General features: G+C 34.5%; 3 protein-coding genes across 6 annotated transcripts; 2 read left to right on the top strand and 1 right to left on the bottom strand.

The window, feature by feature from the left end:
• The first annotated feature begins 4,273 nt into the window (after window positions 1-4,273).
• Window positions 4,274-8,569, top strand: LOC121775482 (BTB/POZ and MATH domain-containing protein 3-like). Of its 4 annotated transcripts, none has more exons than XR_006045132.1 (5): window positions 4,274-4,846; window positions 5,105-5,453; window positions 6,651-6,918; window positions 7,735-8,001; window positions 8,230-8,569. XR_006045132.1 is itself a non-coding variant. In XM_042172561.1 (4 exons), the coding sequence occupies exons 1-4, from the start codon at window positions 4,458-4,460 to the stop codon at window positions 7,947-7,949; spliced, it is 1,221 nt and encodes a 406-aa protein (XP_042028495.1). In that variant the 5' UTR covers window positions 4,274-4,457; the 3' UTR covers window positions 7,950-8,084. The 4 variants fall into 4 exon arrangements, 2 of the variants coding, with proteins under 2 accessions (XP_042028495.1, XP_042028496.1); XR_006045133.1 differs by having other exon boundaries at window positions 8,210-8,569; XM_042172561.1 differs by lacking the exon at window positions 8,230-8,569 and having other exon boundaries at window positions 7,735-8,084.
• Window positions 8,570-9,016: 447 nt separating this feature from the next.
• On the bottom strand, window positions 9,017-13,037 carry LOC121773793 (protein HESO1-like). Its single transcript, XM_042170710.1, has 9 exons — window positions 12,884-13,037; window positions 12,193-12,353; window positions 11,844-12,008; window positions 11,177-11,352; window positions 11,003-11,098; window positions 10,531-10,600; window positions 10,195-10,325; window positions 9,934-10,044; window positions 9,017-9,837 (listed from the first exon to the last, which is right to left on the bottom strand). The coding sequence occupies exons 2-9, from the start codon at window positions 12,329-12,331 to the stop codon at window positions 9,376-9,378; spliced, it is 1,350 nt and encodes a 449-aa protein (XP_042026644.1). The 5' UTR covers window positions 12,332-12,353; window positions 12,884-13,037; the 3' UTR covers window positions 9,017-9,375.
• Window positions 13,038-15,297: 2,260 nt separating this feature from the next.
• On the top strand, window positions 15,298-15,816 carry LOC121774549 (F-box protein At2g21930-like). Its single transcript, XM_042171401.1, has one exon. It carries the CDS (start codon window positions 15,298-15,300, stop codon window positions 15,814-15,816), a length of 519 nt encoding a protein of 172 aa, XP_042027335.1.
• Window positions 15,817-18,659: the final 2,843 nt, after the last annotated feature.

Below are 18,659 nucleotides of genomic sequence, written 5' to 3'. Positions count from 1 at the left end.
CCTATCATAACTTCAAATCATATCAAGAACTAGATGAATTACCAACCATATCAAATACATAACCAGTTGAATATCCTAGCATTTTTTAAGTACTACTTTCAAATGGAAATCAGAGAAACATAAATTTAAACAAAATCAGAGAAACAAAATATAAATCTCATATTCAATCTTCACATCCAATAACAGATTAATATCCTATCCTATCCAATAGGGAACAAGATGAAATCATGCAAAATTCAACAAAAACATAGACGGCATGCAAACCTGCATAGATGCAACAAAAATACACAACATACAAATCTTCATAGAACTAAACGAAATCAAGCAAAATTTAACAAATTCATATAGACAGCATACAAATCCTCATAGATGCAACAAAAATAGACAGCGTATGCAAATCTTCATATAACTAACCAAAATCAAGCAAAATTCAACAAATATATAGATATCATACAAATCCTCATAAATGCAAATATAGACAAGATCAGATATCAACAAAATTGAAATAGTAAATACCTGAAGACAGAGATGTGATTTCAGATCATATTGAAATGATCAAACATTCTCGGATTTCGGTGAAACTCATTAAGTACCTCCATGCTGTCAGCCTGGAGATAATTGAATCTTACTAAACAATCTACTCTAATTTGCCGAAAAAACTAAAATGCTTTATAAAATAAACTTAAACATGACAAACTCACCACAGTTGGATCAGGACGAAGAGGTGGAAAATAAACGACAGCTCTAGTAGATGAAGAACCGACTTGAGAAATCCTCCTGTTAGGAAGCATTTTATGGCAAGACATAGATATTTTTAGACCAGAGAGAGATGAAGACAATTAGGTTTTTGAATTAATGATTTTTGGCGCTAAGGAATGTGAAACAAAAAGTATTACTCCCTCCGTTCCATAGTAATAGAGTCATTTTATCAATTTGGTACGTTCCATAGTAATAGAGTCATTTCCCTTTTTAGTAAAAGTCAACACATTTTTCTACACCTACTTTACTCTCTGTTACTTTTTTCTCTCTTCATCTTTCTACCTTTTTCATTTTCCATTTTATTCTCCATTTACTTAACTCACCTAACACAATTTTTTTAATTTCCGTGCCTAAAAGAAACGCTTCCATTACTATGGAATGGAGGGAGTAGATGTTTTAGCTTCTAGATTGTTCCAGCTATGATTAGCGAATCAAAATCTAAGAAAAATGACGTAGGTTAAGATCAGCCCTTTAAACCAATGAGCGCACGTTAAGATCAAATGCATACCATGGCGCCAAAGTTCATAATTCTGATGTTGCTTAGTTGGCAGCAATCCGATTGGAGGAAGGCAAGGTGGGTTGGACATCGTCAGACGGCGGAGGCACGGTGGGTTGAACATGGATGGTGCTGGCATAGGAGGTGTGAGTAGGGATGGTCCGGTACGGTATACCGTACTTTGAGTGTCATACCGTATACCGTACCGAAAGTTACGGTATGACAAAATACCATACCGATATCGTACCGAATTTTTCGGTATACCGGAAATTTGATATGGTAGCTTTTGATACCGTTACAATACTATGTTTTCGGTATACCGTACCGCATTCCGGTATACCGTACTTTTGCGGTATACCGAACTTCGGTACGTCATAGTATTCCTGTTATACCGAAAAAATAATATATTATACCTAAAATATTAAAAAAACAATTCTATATTGTTCAACTACTTCAAAAGGTATAAAACAATTAAACTCCATAAAATCATTATAATATTCAAATTTATAAAACTTTGACGACCAAATCAAAAACAAATTATAAAATCATGAGCAACATTGTCTTCATTTCTTGGAACCTTGTTGGTGAATTTGACAAAAGACGTTACTTGTAAATGAAACTGAAAATGGAGGATCCAATCTGCTATAAATAAAAGGGTTATATATATATAATAATAATAATCCTATAAATATAACATAAATATTATATATATAGGTATATGGGTGCATTATAATGATAACCCCAATTTCCGTAATAACCCTATAACTAAATCTGGACCACACATTTTTAAAATCACGTGGTCTAGATTCAAACTTAGATTTACTTCATAAAAAAAGCGCGGGGGTAAATATGTCATTTCGCTCATGATAAAATTTAAGTATCCAAATTTCACTCATTTAATTTCTGAATTTCGCTCATTTTATCATTTTATCAGTCAGTCAAAAGTATCATTTTATCAACTCAGAGTATCATTCTATCCGGCAAAACTATCATTCTATGCAATAAACCTAACATATATCATTTTATCATTTTATCAGTCAGTCAAAAGTATCATTTTATCAACTCAGAGTATCATTCTATCCGGCAAAACTATCATTCTATGCAATAAACCTATCATTTTATCATTTTATCAGTCAGTCAAAAGTATCATTTTATCAACTCAGAGTATCATTCTATCCGGCAAAACTATCATTCTATGCAATAAACCTAATATAATCGGCACAATACATAATATACAAACCTACAAAGCAGTAAACGTATCATTTTATCAACTCAGGGTATCATTTTATAAGGTTACTGTCATTTTATCAGCTTAGATTATCATTTTATCAGGTAAAAGTATCATTTTATTAAACAAAAATGTCATTTTATACACCAAAAATACCTATGATTCTATCGGCTGAAATTATCATTCTACCCGGCAAAACTATCATTCTATCGGCTGAAAGTATCATTCTATCCGGCAAAACTATCATTTTATGCAGTAAACCTAACATTTATAAGCTAAAAGTATCATTTTATCAACTCAGAGTATTATTCTATCCGGAAAAAACTATCATTCTATGCAATAAACCTAACATATATCATTTTATCATTTTATCAGTCAGTCAAAAGTATCATATTATCAACTCAGAGTATCATTCTATCCGGCAAAACTATCATTCTATGCAATAAACCTATCATTTTATCATTTTATCGGTCAGTCAAAAGTATCATTTTATCAACTCAGAGTATCATTCTATCCGACAAAACTATCATTCTATGCAATAAACCTATCATTTTATCAGTCAGTCAAAAGTATCATTTTATCAACTCAGAGTATAATTCTATCCGGCAAAACTATCATTCTATGCAATAAACATATCATTTTATCATTTTACGTGATATTTGGCGAAATTCAGAAATTAAATGAGGGAAATGACAGTTTTACTCCCGCGCTTTTTTTTATGAAGTAAATATAAGTTTGAATCTCAAAACTATCATTCTATGCAATAAACCTATCATTTTATCATTTTACGTGATATTTGGCGAAATTCAGAAATTAAATGAGGGAAATGACTGTTTTAGCCCCGCGCTTTTTTTTATGAAGTAAATCTAAGTTTGAATCTCAACTGCATGGTTAGAAATATGTGTGGTCCAGATTTGGTTATAGGGTTATTACAATATTTAGGGGTTATCATATGATCACGACTCTATAGGTATATATATTTATATATTTAATAATCAACAGTATACCGAAGCGTCAGTATATACTGAAAATTCGGTATACCGCGGTATAGGAAATCTAATACCGTTACCGTACCGAATCTTTCATACCGTACCGAAAACTACGGTATACCGAAAAATCGGTATTTTCGGTATTTTTTCGATACGGTAAGTTCGGTATTCCGGTATTTCGGTATAATTCCCCCTAGGTGTGAGTGTGTGGAATGGAAGAGACTCTTGTATCTATAATGCTATTTGACATGATCATTTCATATTCCTAGGTTGTTATGGAATGTCGTAATATTCAAATATATTGAGTAATTAAAGAACTATGATTAAGAATTACTATTTGACATCTTTTCATATTCCTAGGTTACATGTTGTATCGAGGTTGCAGAGTAGTATTTCTTGATAATTATAAGTTTTTCTTGATAATAGTATAACAAAAGTTGAAACTAGTTGTATAAAAAAAATAAGCTGTGACACCAAAAGGACATTATTTTTATAAAATGACGAATTGACGACATCATATTTTCGGTGTTAACTAAAAGATGTATCCAAAACAACACTGTTTTATTGTCACAATCACATTTGATTTTTCATATTAGTTTCAATTTTAACTAGTGTGAGACAATTACAAAATTATAATTTTAAAAGTAGAAATTAATAAAAATATTTATAATTTTTATGATAATTATCTATTTTCAATAGGCATGATCCGACCCGGCTAACTCTTACTTTGACCAACCCGACCCACCCAATTAACAATATTTATATTTTAGGATAACAAAGAAATAAAAAGAAAAGTTCGCTTCTTTTTCAGTTGTTCCAATTCCAATATTATATCTTCAAATCCAGCCCTAATCATCAATCAAATCCACCCAAATTCTCACTCAACTCCACTCAAATTCTCAAATTCCAGTTATCAAAACCCCAATCCTCAATCCCTGATCCAAACCCCCCAATTTTCTCTACGAATTCCCCACATTCCAATGAAATGATCGTCTCCCCCAACGAACACTACATCGCGCTCGATTCGAGCTCCAGGTCGATCAACGACACGGTGAATGGGACGCACCACTTCACCATCCGCGGCTACTCTCTGGCGAAGGGCATGGGCCCTGGAAAGTACGTTTCTTCCGATACTTTTAACATCGGAGGCTACGATTGGGCGATTTACTTCTACCCCGATGGGAAAAACCCAGAGGATTCGTCCACGTACGTGTCCGTTTTCATCGCGCTAGCGAGCGAGGGCACCGATGTGAGGGCGCTGTTTGAGCTGGCTCTATTGGATCAGAGTGGGAAGGGGAAGCATAAGGTGCATAGTCATTTCGATCGCGCGCTCGAGAGCGGGCCTTATACGCTCAAGTACAGAGGAAGCATGTGGTACTGATTCGCAATTGTTTGGAATTGTGTCAATTCGTTGGTTTTATTGGTGGCTGAGTGAAATTAGAAATCTAGAATATGGTTGTGATTGATGAATTCTGGACAATTAGGGTTTTAAAAACACTTTTTTGATTCTTGGAAGTGGAAGTGGTACTGTTGATTTTTTTTGTTGTTCATTACTTTTGCCATTTGTTTGTGATCGAAAAAGGCAAAATCATGATTACGTTTGTAGAATTACTAATCTACTTGTGTTTGCAGGGGTTATAAGCGTTTTTTCAGAAGGGCTGCCTTAGAAACTTCTGATTATCTGAAGGATAATTGTCTTTCTATGCATTGCACTGTGGGGGTTGTTCGAACTCGTGTTGAGGGACCAAAGATGTATAGTGTTCACGTCCCCCCATCAGATATGGGTCAGAGTCTCAAGCATTTGCTGGATGCTGAACTTGGCTGTGACGTAGTTTTCCAAGTCGGGAAGGAGTCATTCAAGGCCCATAAGATAGTACTTGCTGCTCGTTCTCCTGTATTTAAAGCTCAATTCTTCGGACTTGTTGGAAATCCTAATAGTGGAAAGGTGGAACTGAAGGATGTTGAACCATCCATTTTCAAGGTTTGTTTCTTTGTCTTGTAACATTAACCACTTTGTTCAGGTTGAAAAAAAATGGGGTGGAACAAAACGTCAAAGTATCACACGACATTACGCCTGTGGTTTTATTTCCATGTTTTAGTACTAGTAAATTATATAAGCTGAAGAAACAGCAGCAAATTAAATAGCATTTCAGAGCAATTTTTAACAAGAAAGGATTTAAGGAAATCACAAAGACTGGGGATTTGAGATTAACTTAGCTGCGAATTCTGAACACAGTAAAATCCCTAGAGAAAACAGAAATAAAATCATCACCTTGTGATATAATGACTCTAAGCCTCCAACGCATACTTAACTGTATCCAACTGGAAATATATCACAACTTTCCTTCATTGTTTCATTTACATCTGGTTTAATTTCTTTTTATTTTTTTTTGCAATGTTTGTGGGTTACAAAATTCTACATGAGAGGATAACAGAGGCGGAATTATAATTGCCCTTGTTTTTTAAATTTGATGGCACATAATTCTATCACTGTAATATATAATAATGTTAAGAATGACACATGTCACACATACACTAATACTCGCATCACTAAAACTCGAAGGGTTCGTTTAATGCGTAACATAACATGAAATGTGATAAGATAGTGAAGTACAGATAAAAATGATTTGTTTTTTCAGTATTCTTGTGTGCTGTGCTGGAACTTTGATGTTTGAAGGCTATCTTATCATATCCCACATTATTTTTTGACAGTTCCTATGGCAATTCATGTTTGATAAAAAATATCATATACATGTTGGATATAATATAGTACATAAAACTTATTTTGTTTGTAATCTCTGCTGTTTCATTAAATGGTTATTTGCATAATGCTTTCAAATTATTATAGAATTTTATTCAAGACTTATACTGGCTGTTTCATGAAATGGAAAGCAATGACTTTCTTGTACCTTAGGGCTGGTTGTGAGGTATTTTTGACACATTAGGTAAATTGAATCCTTAGTCTCTAGGTTGAGCTTTTCTATTACTCCGTATTGTACTATCCACATTTCTCAGCTACATGGAACCGCAACTGTGATACCTAAGACTGCTGTTAACAATCCTTATGGATGGTCACTGGAGCTTTTTTATTAATGTATTGCAAATGATATGCACATCGTCTGGTTCTTCATTTCTTTACAAGTCATCTTCGTCAATTTATGTGGTTAATTATCTGCAGGCTTTGCTACATTTTATTTACTCCGATGAACTTCCTGATTTTACTGAAATCGATGATTCAACGCCTGCTTCTTCTACGATCATGACGCAACATCTATTGGCTGCTGCGGACCAATTTGGTTTAGATAGGTTGAAGCTATTGTGTGAAGCAAAATTATGTGAAGAGTTCAGCACTGATACAGTGGCAACAACTCTTTCCCTGGCAGAACAGCATCACTGCACACAGCTCAAGCCCATATGTCTAAAATTTGCTGCAGCAAACTTGGGAGGTGCGTGTAGTCCGTAGATCTGAGTGGTGCAAGTTTTCAGGTTATGTCAATTATAATTTCCACTCCGTTATCTGGAGACATGTTTATGATGAAATTAAGTCTTCTTCATATTTGGTGGCTATTTTGTTTTCTGTGCCTTAATCACACGTCTGTATGTTTTTTCTTTGTTTTCCTATCCAAAGAAAGTGAAACAGAAATATAAAAAGGAAATAGATAAGTGAAGTTTATGATGTTGCACCTAAGAATACTTTCAAATGCGACCTAGCTTCAATAAACAAGTATGTCAACACGAATCCTGATTAAGCTATTTCTGTCACGCATAGATGGTATTCTGCATTCCATTATAATAGTTCTGACCAAAACAAACTTCAAGGCCATTTCACAATAGGTTAATGCAACTAAATTATGTTTACATATAATGATTGGTATAACCACTATGTTCAATGTAATATGTTTTCATAAGAGCAGCAATTATCATATTTTTATGTCAGTTCTATATATAAACACATGCTTAGTATGGTTGCTCAAAAGTCCGTGGCTCCAAGATTGCCTTATTTTGCTTTTACTTGCATGAGGTAGTTTACGATGTGAATGTGTTTGGAGTTGATGCTTTTCTGGGGTAGAGTTCTTTGATGTTTGGATAACAGGAAGTATTATAAATCGACCAAAGTAGTGAAAATATGAGAATCCAGACCTCATGAGGAGATGTTCAAATTGCAATGTACTATGTTTACTCGAGATCTTCCCCCCAAATCCCATGAATGATGGTTTCATATTGATTTACCATAGTATTAATGGTTTGGTTTGCCATTGCAGTGGTGATGAAATCAGAAGGGTTCAAACACTTGGAAGAGAGTTGCCCCTCGCTGCTGTTGGAATTGCTGGAAACAGTGGCATTGGTGGATGAGAAGCCGAATCTCGTATCAGGTAAGAAAAGGAGCATCAGCAGCATCTTCGCGCTGGATTTGGCAGCAGATGGCGTAGCAGAATCAGTGAATCCTAGTGGCCGTCGGGTGCGGAGAAGGACCTAGTGCTGTGTATGCAAATTGAAGATACAATGGGAAACCAAGGCTCATGTCTATAGTAAGTAGGCTATTTCTTTTGTTTGCATTATTCTAACAATTGACAATGAAATACACTTTCTTAATATCATTGTGTTTGTTTAAGTCTTCTCTTTCTGGTATTATACATCACTTAATATGGATCTTGATTAATTCATGTGCACACATAAGTAGCAAACATTATTCTGAAAAAACACGAAAAAAAGAATAGAAAGATAGATAATCCTCAGACGGTGTTTGTTGGCATCAGGCCAGAGGAAAAAGGGCCCATGGCAAAGTGTTGTTTCTGCTGGAGATCTCCGTGGGCGGGTGGCAGTCACCATCAACTCAGGCATGTCTTCGTACTGTGTCTTGCTATATCTCGGGTAATTCGCGGGCATTTTGAACTCAGCTGCTCCCCCTTGCTCCCGTCATTTTTATTATTACTATTACTAGTATAGTAGATATTACATGTAACAAGAAGGTTGCCCTTTTATATGATATTCTCTTCAAATGCCATTGTATGTCATCACACAACCTGATGATTTGCCCTCTTCTGCTTTCTGTTATCACGTACACAAATTGCCTATTTATCTTTTTATCTTTTACTATTTGCTTGTTCAAAACCTATAACATCACTTACGTACAACGTTTACGCCCCTTCATCATCGAGTTCGCATCAGTAATGGTCGTCGAATAGTTAATGCACGAGGCTAAATGTCTGATTTCAAATCTACGCTTGCACAATCTCGAAACTGATGTTGCAAATTACATCCCAAAAATATCTGTTATTTAACTGGCAATGACTTCTCCAATCCATCTTTTGTTTTCTAAAGTACAACCTAAAAAGCGTTTGATTACAAGTTTTACCTAATTATTCAATAAATAACATTAATATCTACGAGTACAACATCCATACTGTAATTACAGTTAATTGATCAATAAATCTTAATTAATTAATATAAACTATTCAATTGAACTATACAACCATTTGAATAACTAAGCAAGCAAAAGGATATAGTACATCCCTAAATTACATTTTGAATAGATTCTATATCTGCATGCAAGTAAAATATTGCTTCATGAGCGATAGAAATAATGGTACAACTATCGGAAAAGTTCTCTACAGTTTCAAATGCTGTAAATGACTCCATGCTCGAGAAAAGTTTCAACAAATTAGAGTGCTTTGAGCAGTAACAAAACATCAGCTTTTTCACTAGCCATTGGAACTGAGCTTTGCATGCATCACATTCAAATCATACAAACAAAAAAATGGCATGCCTGCCAAGTTTTTTGTTAAAGACGACAGGCATCAAAACTAGATCATCTGGGTTTAATACGACTGCCTTTCACCCACCAAAAGAGCTAACACATTAAGTACTCTAATAAATGAGTGGTCTTGAAAGCATATATAGACTCAATCACCTGAACTGTCTTTTTGTGCTTTGGGCTCGGATCTTGGCCTCCAAACTTGCTGTTTCTGACTTGTAGATGCATGCTTAGATCTGTTACTTTCCCCATTTTGAGGTTTATCCATTACTTTGTTCTGAGACTTCTGCAGTGTTTGCAAGGGCGCCTGCTTTCTCTCTGGCCGAGTCTTCGCGCCATTCCTGCTAATAGGTGCGTTCCTACTAATAGGTGTATTTCTGGTAATAGGTGTTGCTGGCATAGATTGCTGTGTTGTCGAAGTTGATGCGGATGTTCCCCTTCCTACCCATGACAGATGTGGCCTCGCCAAAACTAAAGAAAGAGAAGCTTGATTTTGATTTGGCGAGACAAGCATTTGACGAGTCACCTGAATCACTTCAGCAATCTTTATTAACTGTTTGCTGCTGACTGTCCTAGCTGTATTAGCTGGCTGTTCAAAGGGATCTTCAACCTAAAAGCAACAAGGATGTATTAACTTCTGGATGTGCCTAATACCCCACTACCAATGTGTGTGCGTATTTGAGAGAGAGAGAGAGAGAGAGATTACAAATAATGTATAGGTTTTGGGCAGCCATCTCATGTTGGTATGAATATCCTCCACATGTCCCATAAATGGGTTGATACCTTGTGTAGAAGCTCTTGAACAAATATCAGAAAACTGAAGGTGCAAAGGGATGAAAACCCTGTCAATACAGTTGGACTAACTTTTATCGTACAAAAATAGGCAGTTCATGTTTGTTATCTTTGAGATGTTAACATAAAAACTTTTAACAAATATTGATTTATAAAAAAGCAAATACTTAAAAACCTTTGTAAGGAAGGAAAAGAAGAGCTCAGGCAAAGAGCTCCGGTTGATCGGTCTTGACCTATCTGACCTAAATTTCGTAATGTTTAAGGTACAAGCTTCTTCAATATTTTTTTCTGCAAGATCTCGCACACCTTCAGGAGAAAGTAATTTAAGAACATGAGCATCATTCATAATGAATCAAATTAACAGCACATAACAAGTTTAAATCAGTTGCTGTAGATGATATCATGTCTAGTTGAACCTCACTACCCAACAGCAATAAAGGTGCTACTATAGAAAGAGTAAATGTGCATCAGCTGTTGAACATCTCATTAATAAAACCCAATTGAGTTCTACCTGTAAGGTCGTCAATCATATTCCCAGGGTATATTTCTACAAGAGGAGGTAATATAGCAGGTTCCAAAGTCTGAAACATTAGGAAATAGATAAGATAACAATAAAAATGTACTCCTTCCGTCCCACCATAAGCGACCCGTATTCTCCCTACTACTACTTTATTCTCTCGTCACTGAACTACTTTATTCTCTAGCATAGTTTGTTCTCTCTCAACTTAACTCTTTAAACATCATTTAATAAATCTCATGCCCAAAAGAAAAACCTCGCTTATGGCGGGACGGAGGGAGTATTTGTAAGTTGTAAATGTTTTTAAATCAGAATAAGATAAGACTGGAAAATTAAGTAATCTATGAATTCTAACATATTTCTTAGTTTATTTGAAAGCTCTCACTTCTATAATCAATTTCAAAAGCTTATAAAGCAGCCCTATTGACCTGTCACCTACAAAACTCAAATTTGGTGCAGAAGTTACCTGAAAATGAAAAAGCACAAGCAGACTTAGACAATACGAGTTCAAACTCCCAGATTTTGAATCATTGATATGGTGAGTTTTGGCCCATTCCTTGACCTGCACAAAGAAAGAATTTTAATGATGTTTTGACACTGACTCATGATTAAGATTCATCACTATGCCATAGAAACTTGCCAGCAGAACCAGATCACGGAAGCGGGTATCGATCCCACTGATCCAATATAATATTTTTGACTTCATTTGCCCACTTAAGTTGTTGATTGAGAGGTCACATGAGATGTTGAACTTCCCCTCAAACTTCACAATTGGTACCCTCGCATTGGAGATAAACTGCAGCCTACGAAATCCACCTAACAGAAAAGGCACAAATTGATGGATCACAATTTCACAGCTGCTAAACCAAGCACCAATATCTGTTTATTTGGAGATTCTACTCCCAATGTGTAAATCTGTCTCAGACTTCTTATGCTTTTCTAGATGACACTAATTTTTTACTCAACAACTTTCTTAGCCATGATTTGACGTCTATACACTTTTTCCCACAAAATCAAATACAGTCACAAACTCGAACAATCACAGTTCTTCAGAAATTTCAAACACACATCCTCTTGATTATTTAGCTCAGCCAACGGCCCAATATCTTTAGCTGAGGGTAGCATTTAAACTTTTAATTTTAAAGGAACCAGAAGTCAACCAACAAATGGCAAATTAAAAAACTAAACAGGATAAGTAGCATGCCTTTTCATATTTACAAAAAAAAAGTGTCTAAAATGCTCAATCAAGCTAACATTAAAAGAAGAATAGAAGAGTGAAGTTTCAGCTTGCACTTGTACCAGCTAACCTTTTCTTCTCAAAGCTTTTATGACATCTGCCAGTAAGGTTTGTTTGTGCTTCCTTCCAGGAGAAGAAATATATGTACCATTTAGTATCTCAATGGATACATCTAAATCACCCCATTTTGTAAAAAGGTTGGACACAAACGATCCATATGGTTCAACAGTGGCACCTGCTCCAACAAAGTAGTTTGGACATGCCTCATTAAATGTTATATCTACAGTCAACAAGACATTTACACAATTCATAAACATATTTCATTGTTATATCTACAAACCATACAAATTTAAGTGATGGTTAAGCTGCAAGTAATAATTTTTGCAGTTTTAAGCTATAAGTGGTGAAGCATTACATACCTCTCAAACTTTCCACGGATCCTATAACTTCTTGGACCTCATCTATAATATGAAGTCTGATCGTCCAATCTTCTTTTGAGGGATTGATTGCACGAAGAATATGATTCAAAACCCGCTCAACCTGATCATAACCATTCATTTTGATTGTGGCTATAAGCCCCCTGCATTTAAAACAATACAACTTATAAATTACAAGGAGAAAATTTCTGATCTTCCCTATATCATAACAAAATAACAATTGAATCATGACATAACACATTAAACACTCCATTAGGAAATGAAAAAGTAACCATATTGCTTAGCATGAATATACTTGAACAGCATACACATAACTCCCTCATTGCAGCTGTAAACCATTTCCCCTTTCAATTTACATAACCTATCGCAAGAATCCAACATAAACTCAATTTTCCAACTAACAAGAAATAAACAATTCCAGCTCAAAGTGCTAAATATCTTCTATGTTCCATATATAACTTGGCTTCAATTCATCAATGCACATTTGTATTTTCAGAGAACACAACACCAAAAGAATTGAACACAACAACAAAGAAACTATTTTCTCCCTTCCCTGAATCCGGTCGCAAAACGCAAACGAAATCGAATTAGAAAGCAACAATCACATCAGATACCGGGGATTTGACTACAGAAAATATGAATCGTGTTTTAAATTCCCAATTTCAGACCAGACCTTTGAAATTAGGGCGCAAAAAGTATTTGATTCGAATTAGCGGAATCCATGGAATCTGATAGTAGCTGGGGTTAGCTTCACTTCGAGAGAGGGAAATAGAGGAAGAAGAGATGAAGAGAGAGGGGTGGGGTTATGTTAGTACTCCTTCCGTCCGCGAATATGAGTCTCATTTCTTTCTGGCACGGTTTTAATAAATGTTAAGAAAGAATTGGTGGAAGAAAGTTAGTGGAATAGTGGTCTCACTTGTATATATTAGTTTGGGGTCTTTTTACCATTTATGGCAAATATGAACCGGGACTCGTATTTGTGGACTAACCAAAATGGAAAAACGGAACTCCTATTCGCGGACAGTGGAAGTATTTTTTAATTTTTAGTTCATAATATTATATTCCGAAAAACACATTTTATATTTGTAGAAATATTTATTTTATGGATTATTTCAATTATAAGGATGAGCGTACAAATTTGTTTTGATGCTATTAATGCTATCAAAATTATGGTTTCACTTACTATTTGATCTCAGTCTGTTATATAAGAAAGCAGTCATATGCTTGGTGCGAACACGAGCCACCACATTAGATGAAAGTCACACACCATTATTGTCGTGATTCGAACCTGAGACCTTGTACTCATTTACCTTCTTGAAAATCAGATGAGCTATCCGTGTGGGCAAAATATTGCGCAAAGGGAGTGCAACACGAGTACTTCTTAGAGATTGTAGATTGCAAGAGTGGGAAAGCAAGAATGGAAAAAGAAAGACGTGGCGAAAAATCCAATCAAATCACAACTCGATAAACCCATACCCGAAAAATCCACAACATGAGTAGGATTTACCAGAAATTCGGTTGGCTAGCTGATTGAAATCTCTATGTACGAATATATTCTCTAATAAATTTTACCCCGTTTTAACATAAGATTTCAATATCATGAAATATTAGGGTTGAAATGGTTGAAGGATCAAACTAAGGGGTTAAAATTATCTTATGAACACTCCATTCCCAATGTTCCACAACATGTAATGATCAATCGAATAAAACTATTCAATCACTTAAAATGGCCAATATTTCTCAACATCACATGAATATCTCTCTGTATTAACAATTCATGATTAAAAGTATTACAATTTAAATTGTTAAAACTATCAATTAAACGTCTCCTGGAAAATCCGCTGATTTAATTAAATTAATAAATTAAAATGAAGAAGAAAATTTCAAAAAGTTGCAATTAGCATTAAATTAGAATTATTAGCTACTGAGATTTAGTTGATATATAGGTGTTGGGCTTATTTTGGAAGATGGAGTATTATAAGTTATACCTGTGAACCCAACAATTGTCCCAAGTCCAATAAATAGAATAATAGTCCAAATAATATTAAAGATTTTTGTGGACTAGTATAATTTAAATGTAGATTGCTTAAAAGTTAAAACGGGATAAAATTTGAATAAATAAAGTATAAATTAAAAGGCCATGAATAAATAAAATTATTATGGATATAAAAAAAGTTCGATGTGGCTAAAATATTGAGAAAAAAGTGTACCACAATCACCGCCTCGGTCAACGAAATATAAATCTAATATAAAAGGAAATCAAATCGACTTTTAATCTTTAACATAAAACAGATTAAAATATTACTATATAGTACTATATAGACTCTTATGTCTCATGTGTTTGTTTTCCTTCTAATTTGTGGAACTTGATAGAAATTCATGAGTTCATTCCTAAAACCAATTGTTGATAGGAGTAGAGGCACGCGAGACTTATATATTGGATTAAGCTCTTTGTGTACATCGATGTGGGATATCGTTACATTCATTTTATGTTTCAATTGCCAATAGAACTCAATCATCTCTTTCAATGGATACTCACTCATAATATCACGATTCAGAACGAAATATGGCTCTTCGGATATTTCAATCAGCTTGCCCATTGATAGATTAACTTGATGGCCCCCAAACAAATTATCTTCATTTACCACTTCTACCAAACAACCACAAATTAACTTCATTTTCTTCAAATATTGGCCAGCCAAAATGATGTTGCCATAGCATTGGTAAATTTACTATCATAATGCTCTTGGTAAATTTTTTGAGGAAAATATGAAATTGTTAATATATTAATGGATTTTTTAGAAATAACTAAGCCATACAAAAATACGAGTATACAAAGAAGTGATGCAGTCCATACAATATTAAAGATTTTCTTATGGGCAAAAATTGTAACGTCAAATGAAGTAATACATTGCTTAAAAACGGTATAAAATTTAAATAAATAAAGTACAAATTGTGGCTAAAATATAGCCCAAGTTAACCCTAATCCTAATCCTAATCACTGATATTCATAGTTTGGAAATATAAATCTAATCTACAAGATATTAAATCGAGTCTCAATGTCAAACAGTATTGAGATACATAGCTATGAACAAAGATGTGGTGTTCGACATACTGTTGCTTCTTCCTGTTCGATCCCTCTTGAAATTGATAGGTGTTAGAGTGTGGTATAACATCATTGATTCTCCTGAATTTAGAAATTTGCACACCTTGTTGCATAAAAACAAAAAAGATGAGGAGGTATATCTACGGTTTAATTTTGGTCTCGGTTATAGTATTGTTTGTAGGAAACTATCAATAAATCTCCTAGACAACGGGATGTCGTTGCAGTCGCATTACTTCCCTCTGCCTATGGACCTGAGTGTAGTATCCGGGGATGTTAAGGGTCTAGTCTGCCTAACTTCTCCGCGTATGTTAGACATTGCAATAAGCAATCCTTTTCTACGCCACTTCAAGATTCTACCACTTTCTCCTTTCTCTATAACTCGGTCGTGTTTTTATCACCACAATGTCGGATTTTGTTTCGACGAAGATTACAAAGTGGTGCAGCTAATGCAAGAGGTTGCACGCGAATCTGTATTCTGCGAGGAAGAATTCTTGGAGTGAATAGGATATTGATCAAAATATGGTGATTGAGAAACCCATAAAGTCGGTGTGCAAGAATGGATCCTTTGCGCACTGGAAAGGGTTCACAAGGGCGCGGGATAAGGAGATTATACTGAGCTTTGATATGAAGAATGAAGTGTTTCGAACGTTTACAATATCACGAACGGGTGATCAAGTACTTGATAAGTACTCGGTTCAGTCATTTAAGGTTCTTGTGATTCTTGCAAAGGAAGATTGCTCTTTTGTTATCCTTGTTTTGGAGAGTTGGGTGTTGAAGGTTTATGAGTCGAGCGGTGAAGGAAGTGAGGTTGTTTGGAATAATGTGAATGATCTGCAACTATATTCTTTTGGGATGAGCAATGTTCGGAGTAGTGATGAGATTCCTGTTTGGAGGAATGATGATTGTGTGGCTCTCAAAGGTTGTGAATGAGAGAAGTGATTTTGTATGATTACCGTGCTCGGAAATTACTCGGACGTTTCAAGCTGCCTGAGAGCTCGTTCTTGGATGATTATATCATTGAGTATGAAGGAAGCTTCATTTCACCTTCACCTTAGAAGTAGTATTAGTGATCTCAGGTGCATGTTTGTTTTAGAACACTAATCCTTTTCTTTTCTTTCTAATACTATGATTTATTTTAGTTTCTATCTACCAAAAAGGTGGTCCATTTAGCATGAGGATCTTTCCACATAACATGACATAGTGTTTATACAGATTAATTTATGCTTAGTGAAATAGAAATGCAAACCTGTTGAATAGGTTGATCAACAAAACAGAATTGCAATTCTAACTATTGACAATGAAACACATTTTCTTAGTAACAGTGTGCTTGTTTAAGTCGTCCTCTGTTTGTGGTTTTAGCATACATCACTTAATATGAATCTTGATTATTCATGTGCACACATTATTCTGAAAAAACACGAAATTAAAGAATAAAAAGATAGATAATCTCCTCAGACATTCTTCTTGTGAAGAGAAGGGTGTTTGTTGGCATCAGGCCAGAGGAAAGCCCCCATGGCGAAGTCTCGTTTCTGCGGGAGATCTCCGTTGGTGGGCAGCCCATACTCTGCTAGGAGGCGGTCCACCATCCACTCCGGCATGTCTTGGTACTCTCTCTTCGTATATCTCGGGTAATGCAGTGGCATTTTGAACTCGTTGCTCTCCCTCGCTCCCGTCATTTTCGATATTAATGTAACAAGGAGGTTGCCCTTTTATAAGACCATCTCTACTAATGCTATTGTATGTCATGATAACCTGATGATTTACCTTCTTCTGTTTTCTGTTATCACTTACACAAATTGCATGTTTATCTCTTTTATCTTTTAGTATTTGGTTATTCAATCCATACGCCTAAGCTCCATGGGTTCATATCAGTAACGGTTGAATTGTTAATGTGTGATGCTAAATGTCTCAAGTTCGAATCTATTGCATGGTCTTAAAATCAATGTTGCAAATTACTTCCCCAGCAAATGTATGCCAATTAACTTTAAGGATATTGCAACAGAGTGTTGAACCAAAACCATGTAAGGGTTAGTTACTTTAAATCAATACACAAGTTTTAGTAAATTAATAACATCAATCAATAGACAAGTTTTAACAAATTATTCAGTAAATAACATTAATAGCTTCAAGTACAGTTACATTTAACTGATAAAAAAATCTTAGTAATTACTCCCTCCGTCCCTGAAAGTTTGTCTCATTTTTCTATTTTCGTCCGTCCTACAAAATTTGTCTCATTTTATTTTTTTACCATTTTTGGTAGTGGACCTCATATTTTACTAACTCGTTCTTCTCACATTTATTATAAACTAATATATAAAAATATGACTCACATTCCACTAACTTTTTCAATTCACTTTTCTTTACATTTATTAAAACCTGTGCCGGATCAAAATGGGACAATATTTGGGGGACAGAGAGAGTAATTCTAAATTTATCCTAAATGAACTATACAAACCTTTAATGTATAATTAAGCAAGCATATAAACAGATTACAAACACATTGCAAAAAGAATATTTAGTTTTTTTTATTATTTATTATTTTTTATTTTTTTTTACTTTGGACGGTTTGCCCCATTGTTCTTAATAACAACACAAGGCATCACCAAATGGCATTGTATACAAAGCATCACCAATATCCAAAATGTGCAAAACAAAATAAAATTACACAATAAGATAAACATCAATTATAATTTTTAATTACAAATAAATATGTCCAACAGTACTAAATAGGAAAGTAAATATTCAATATTAAAAAAAACAACGTATCAAATGCTCTTGATAAAATTTTTGAGGAAAATATGAAATTGTTAGTAAATTGGTGGATTTTTATTAGAAATAACTAAACCAAATAAAAATGTTACAAAGAACCGATGCAGTCCAAACAATAAAGATTTTTTTTATCAACTAGTAAAATTTTAATGTAAATGAAGTGTAGAACATTACTTAAAACAGGATAAAATCTGAATAAATAAAGTACAAACTAAAAGGCCATGATGAATAAAATTATTATGAATAATAAAAATATTCGATGTGGCTAAAATATAGTCCAAAAATTAGCTCTAATCACGGCTCGGACTTGGAAATATATATCTAATCTGAAAGAAAATCAAATCGACTCTTAATCTTTAACAGAAATATACACTATATATATAAATTGTAACAATTTCGTAGAGTTATACAATATTGAGACACAAAGCTATGAACATCGATGTGGTGTTGGAGATACTCTTGCATCTTCCCGTATCATCCCTCTTGAGATTCAGAGTTCCACTGTAAAATATTGAGAATTGAATAGGATGGAGAAACCTCCATTGAAGGAGGATGAAGGAGAAACTGTCGATGT

The sequence above is a fragment of the Salvia splendens genome, chromosome 17 (genome assembly GCF_004379255.2).
Source record: "Salvia splendens isolate huo1 chromosome 17, SspV2, whole genome shotgun sequence".
Taxonomy (NCBI): domain Eukaryota; kingdom Viridiplantae; phylum Streptophyta; class Magnoliopsida; order Lamiales; family Lamiaceae; genus Salvia; species Salvia splendens.
This window is presented reverse-complemented; position numbering and strand designations above follow the sequence as displayed.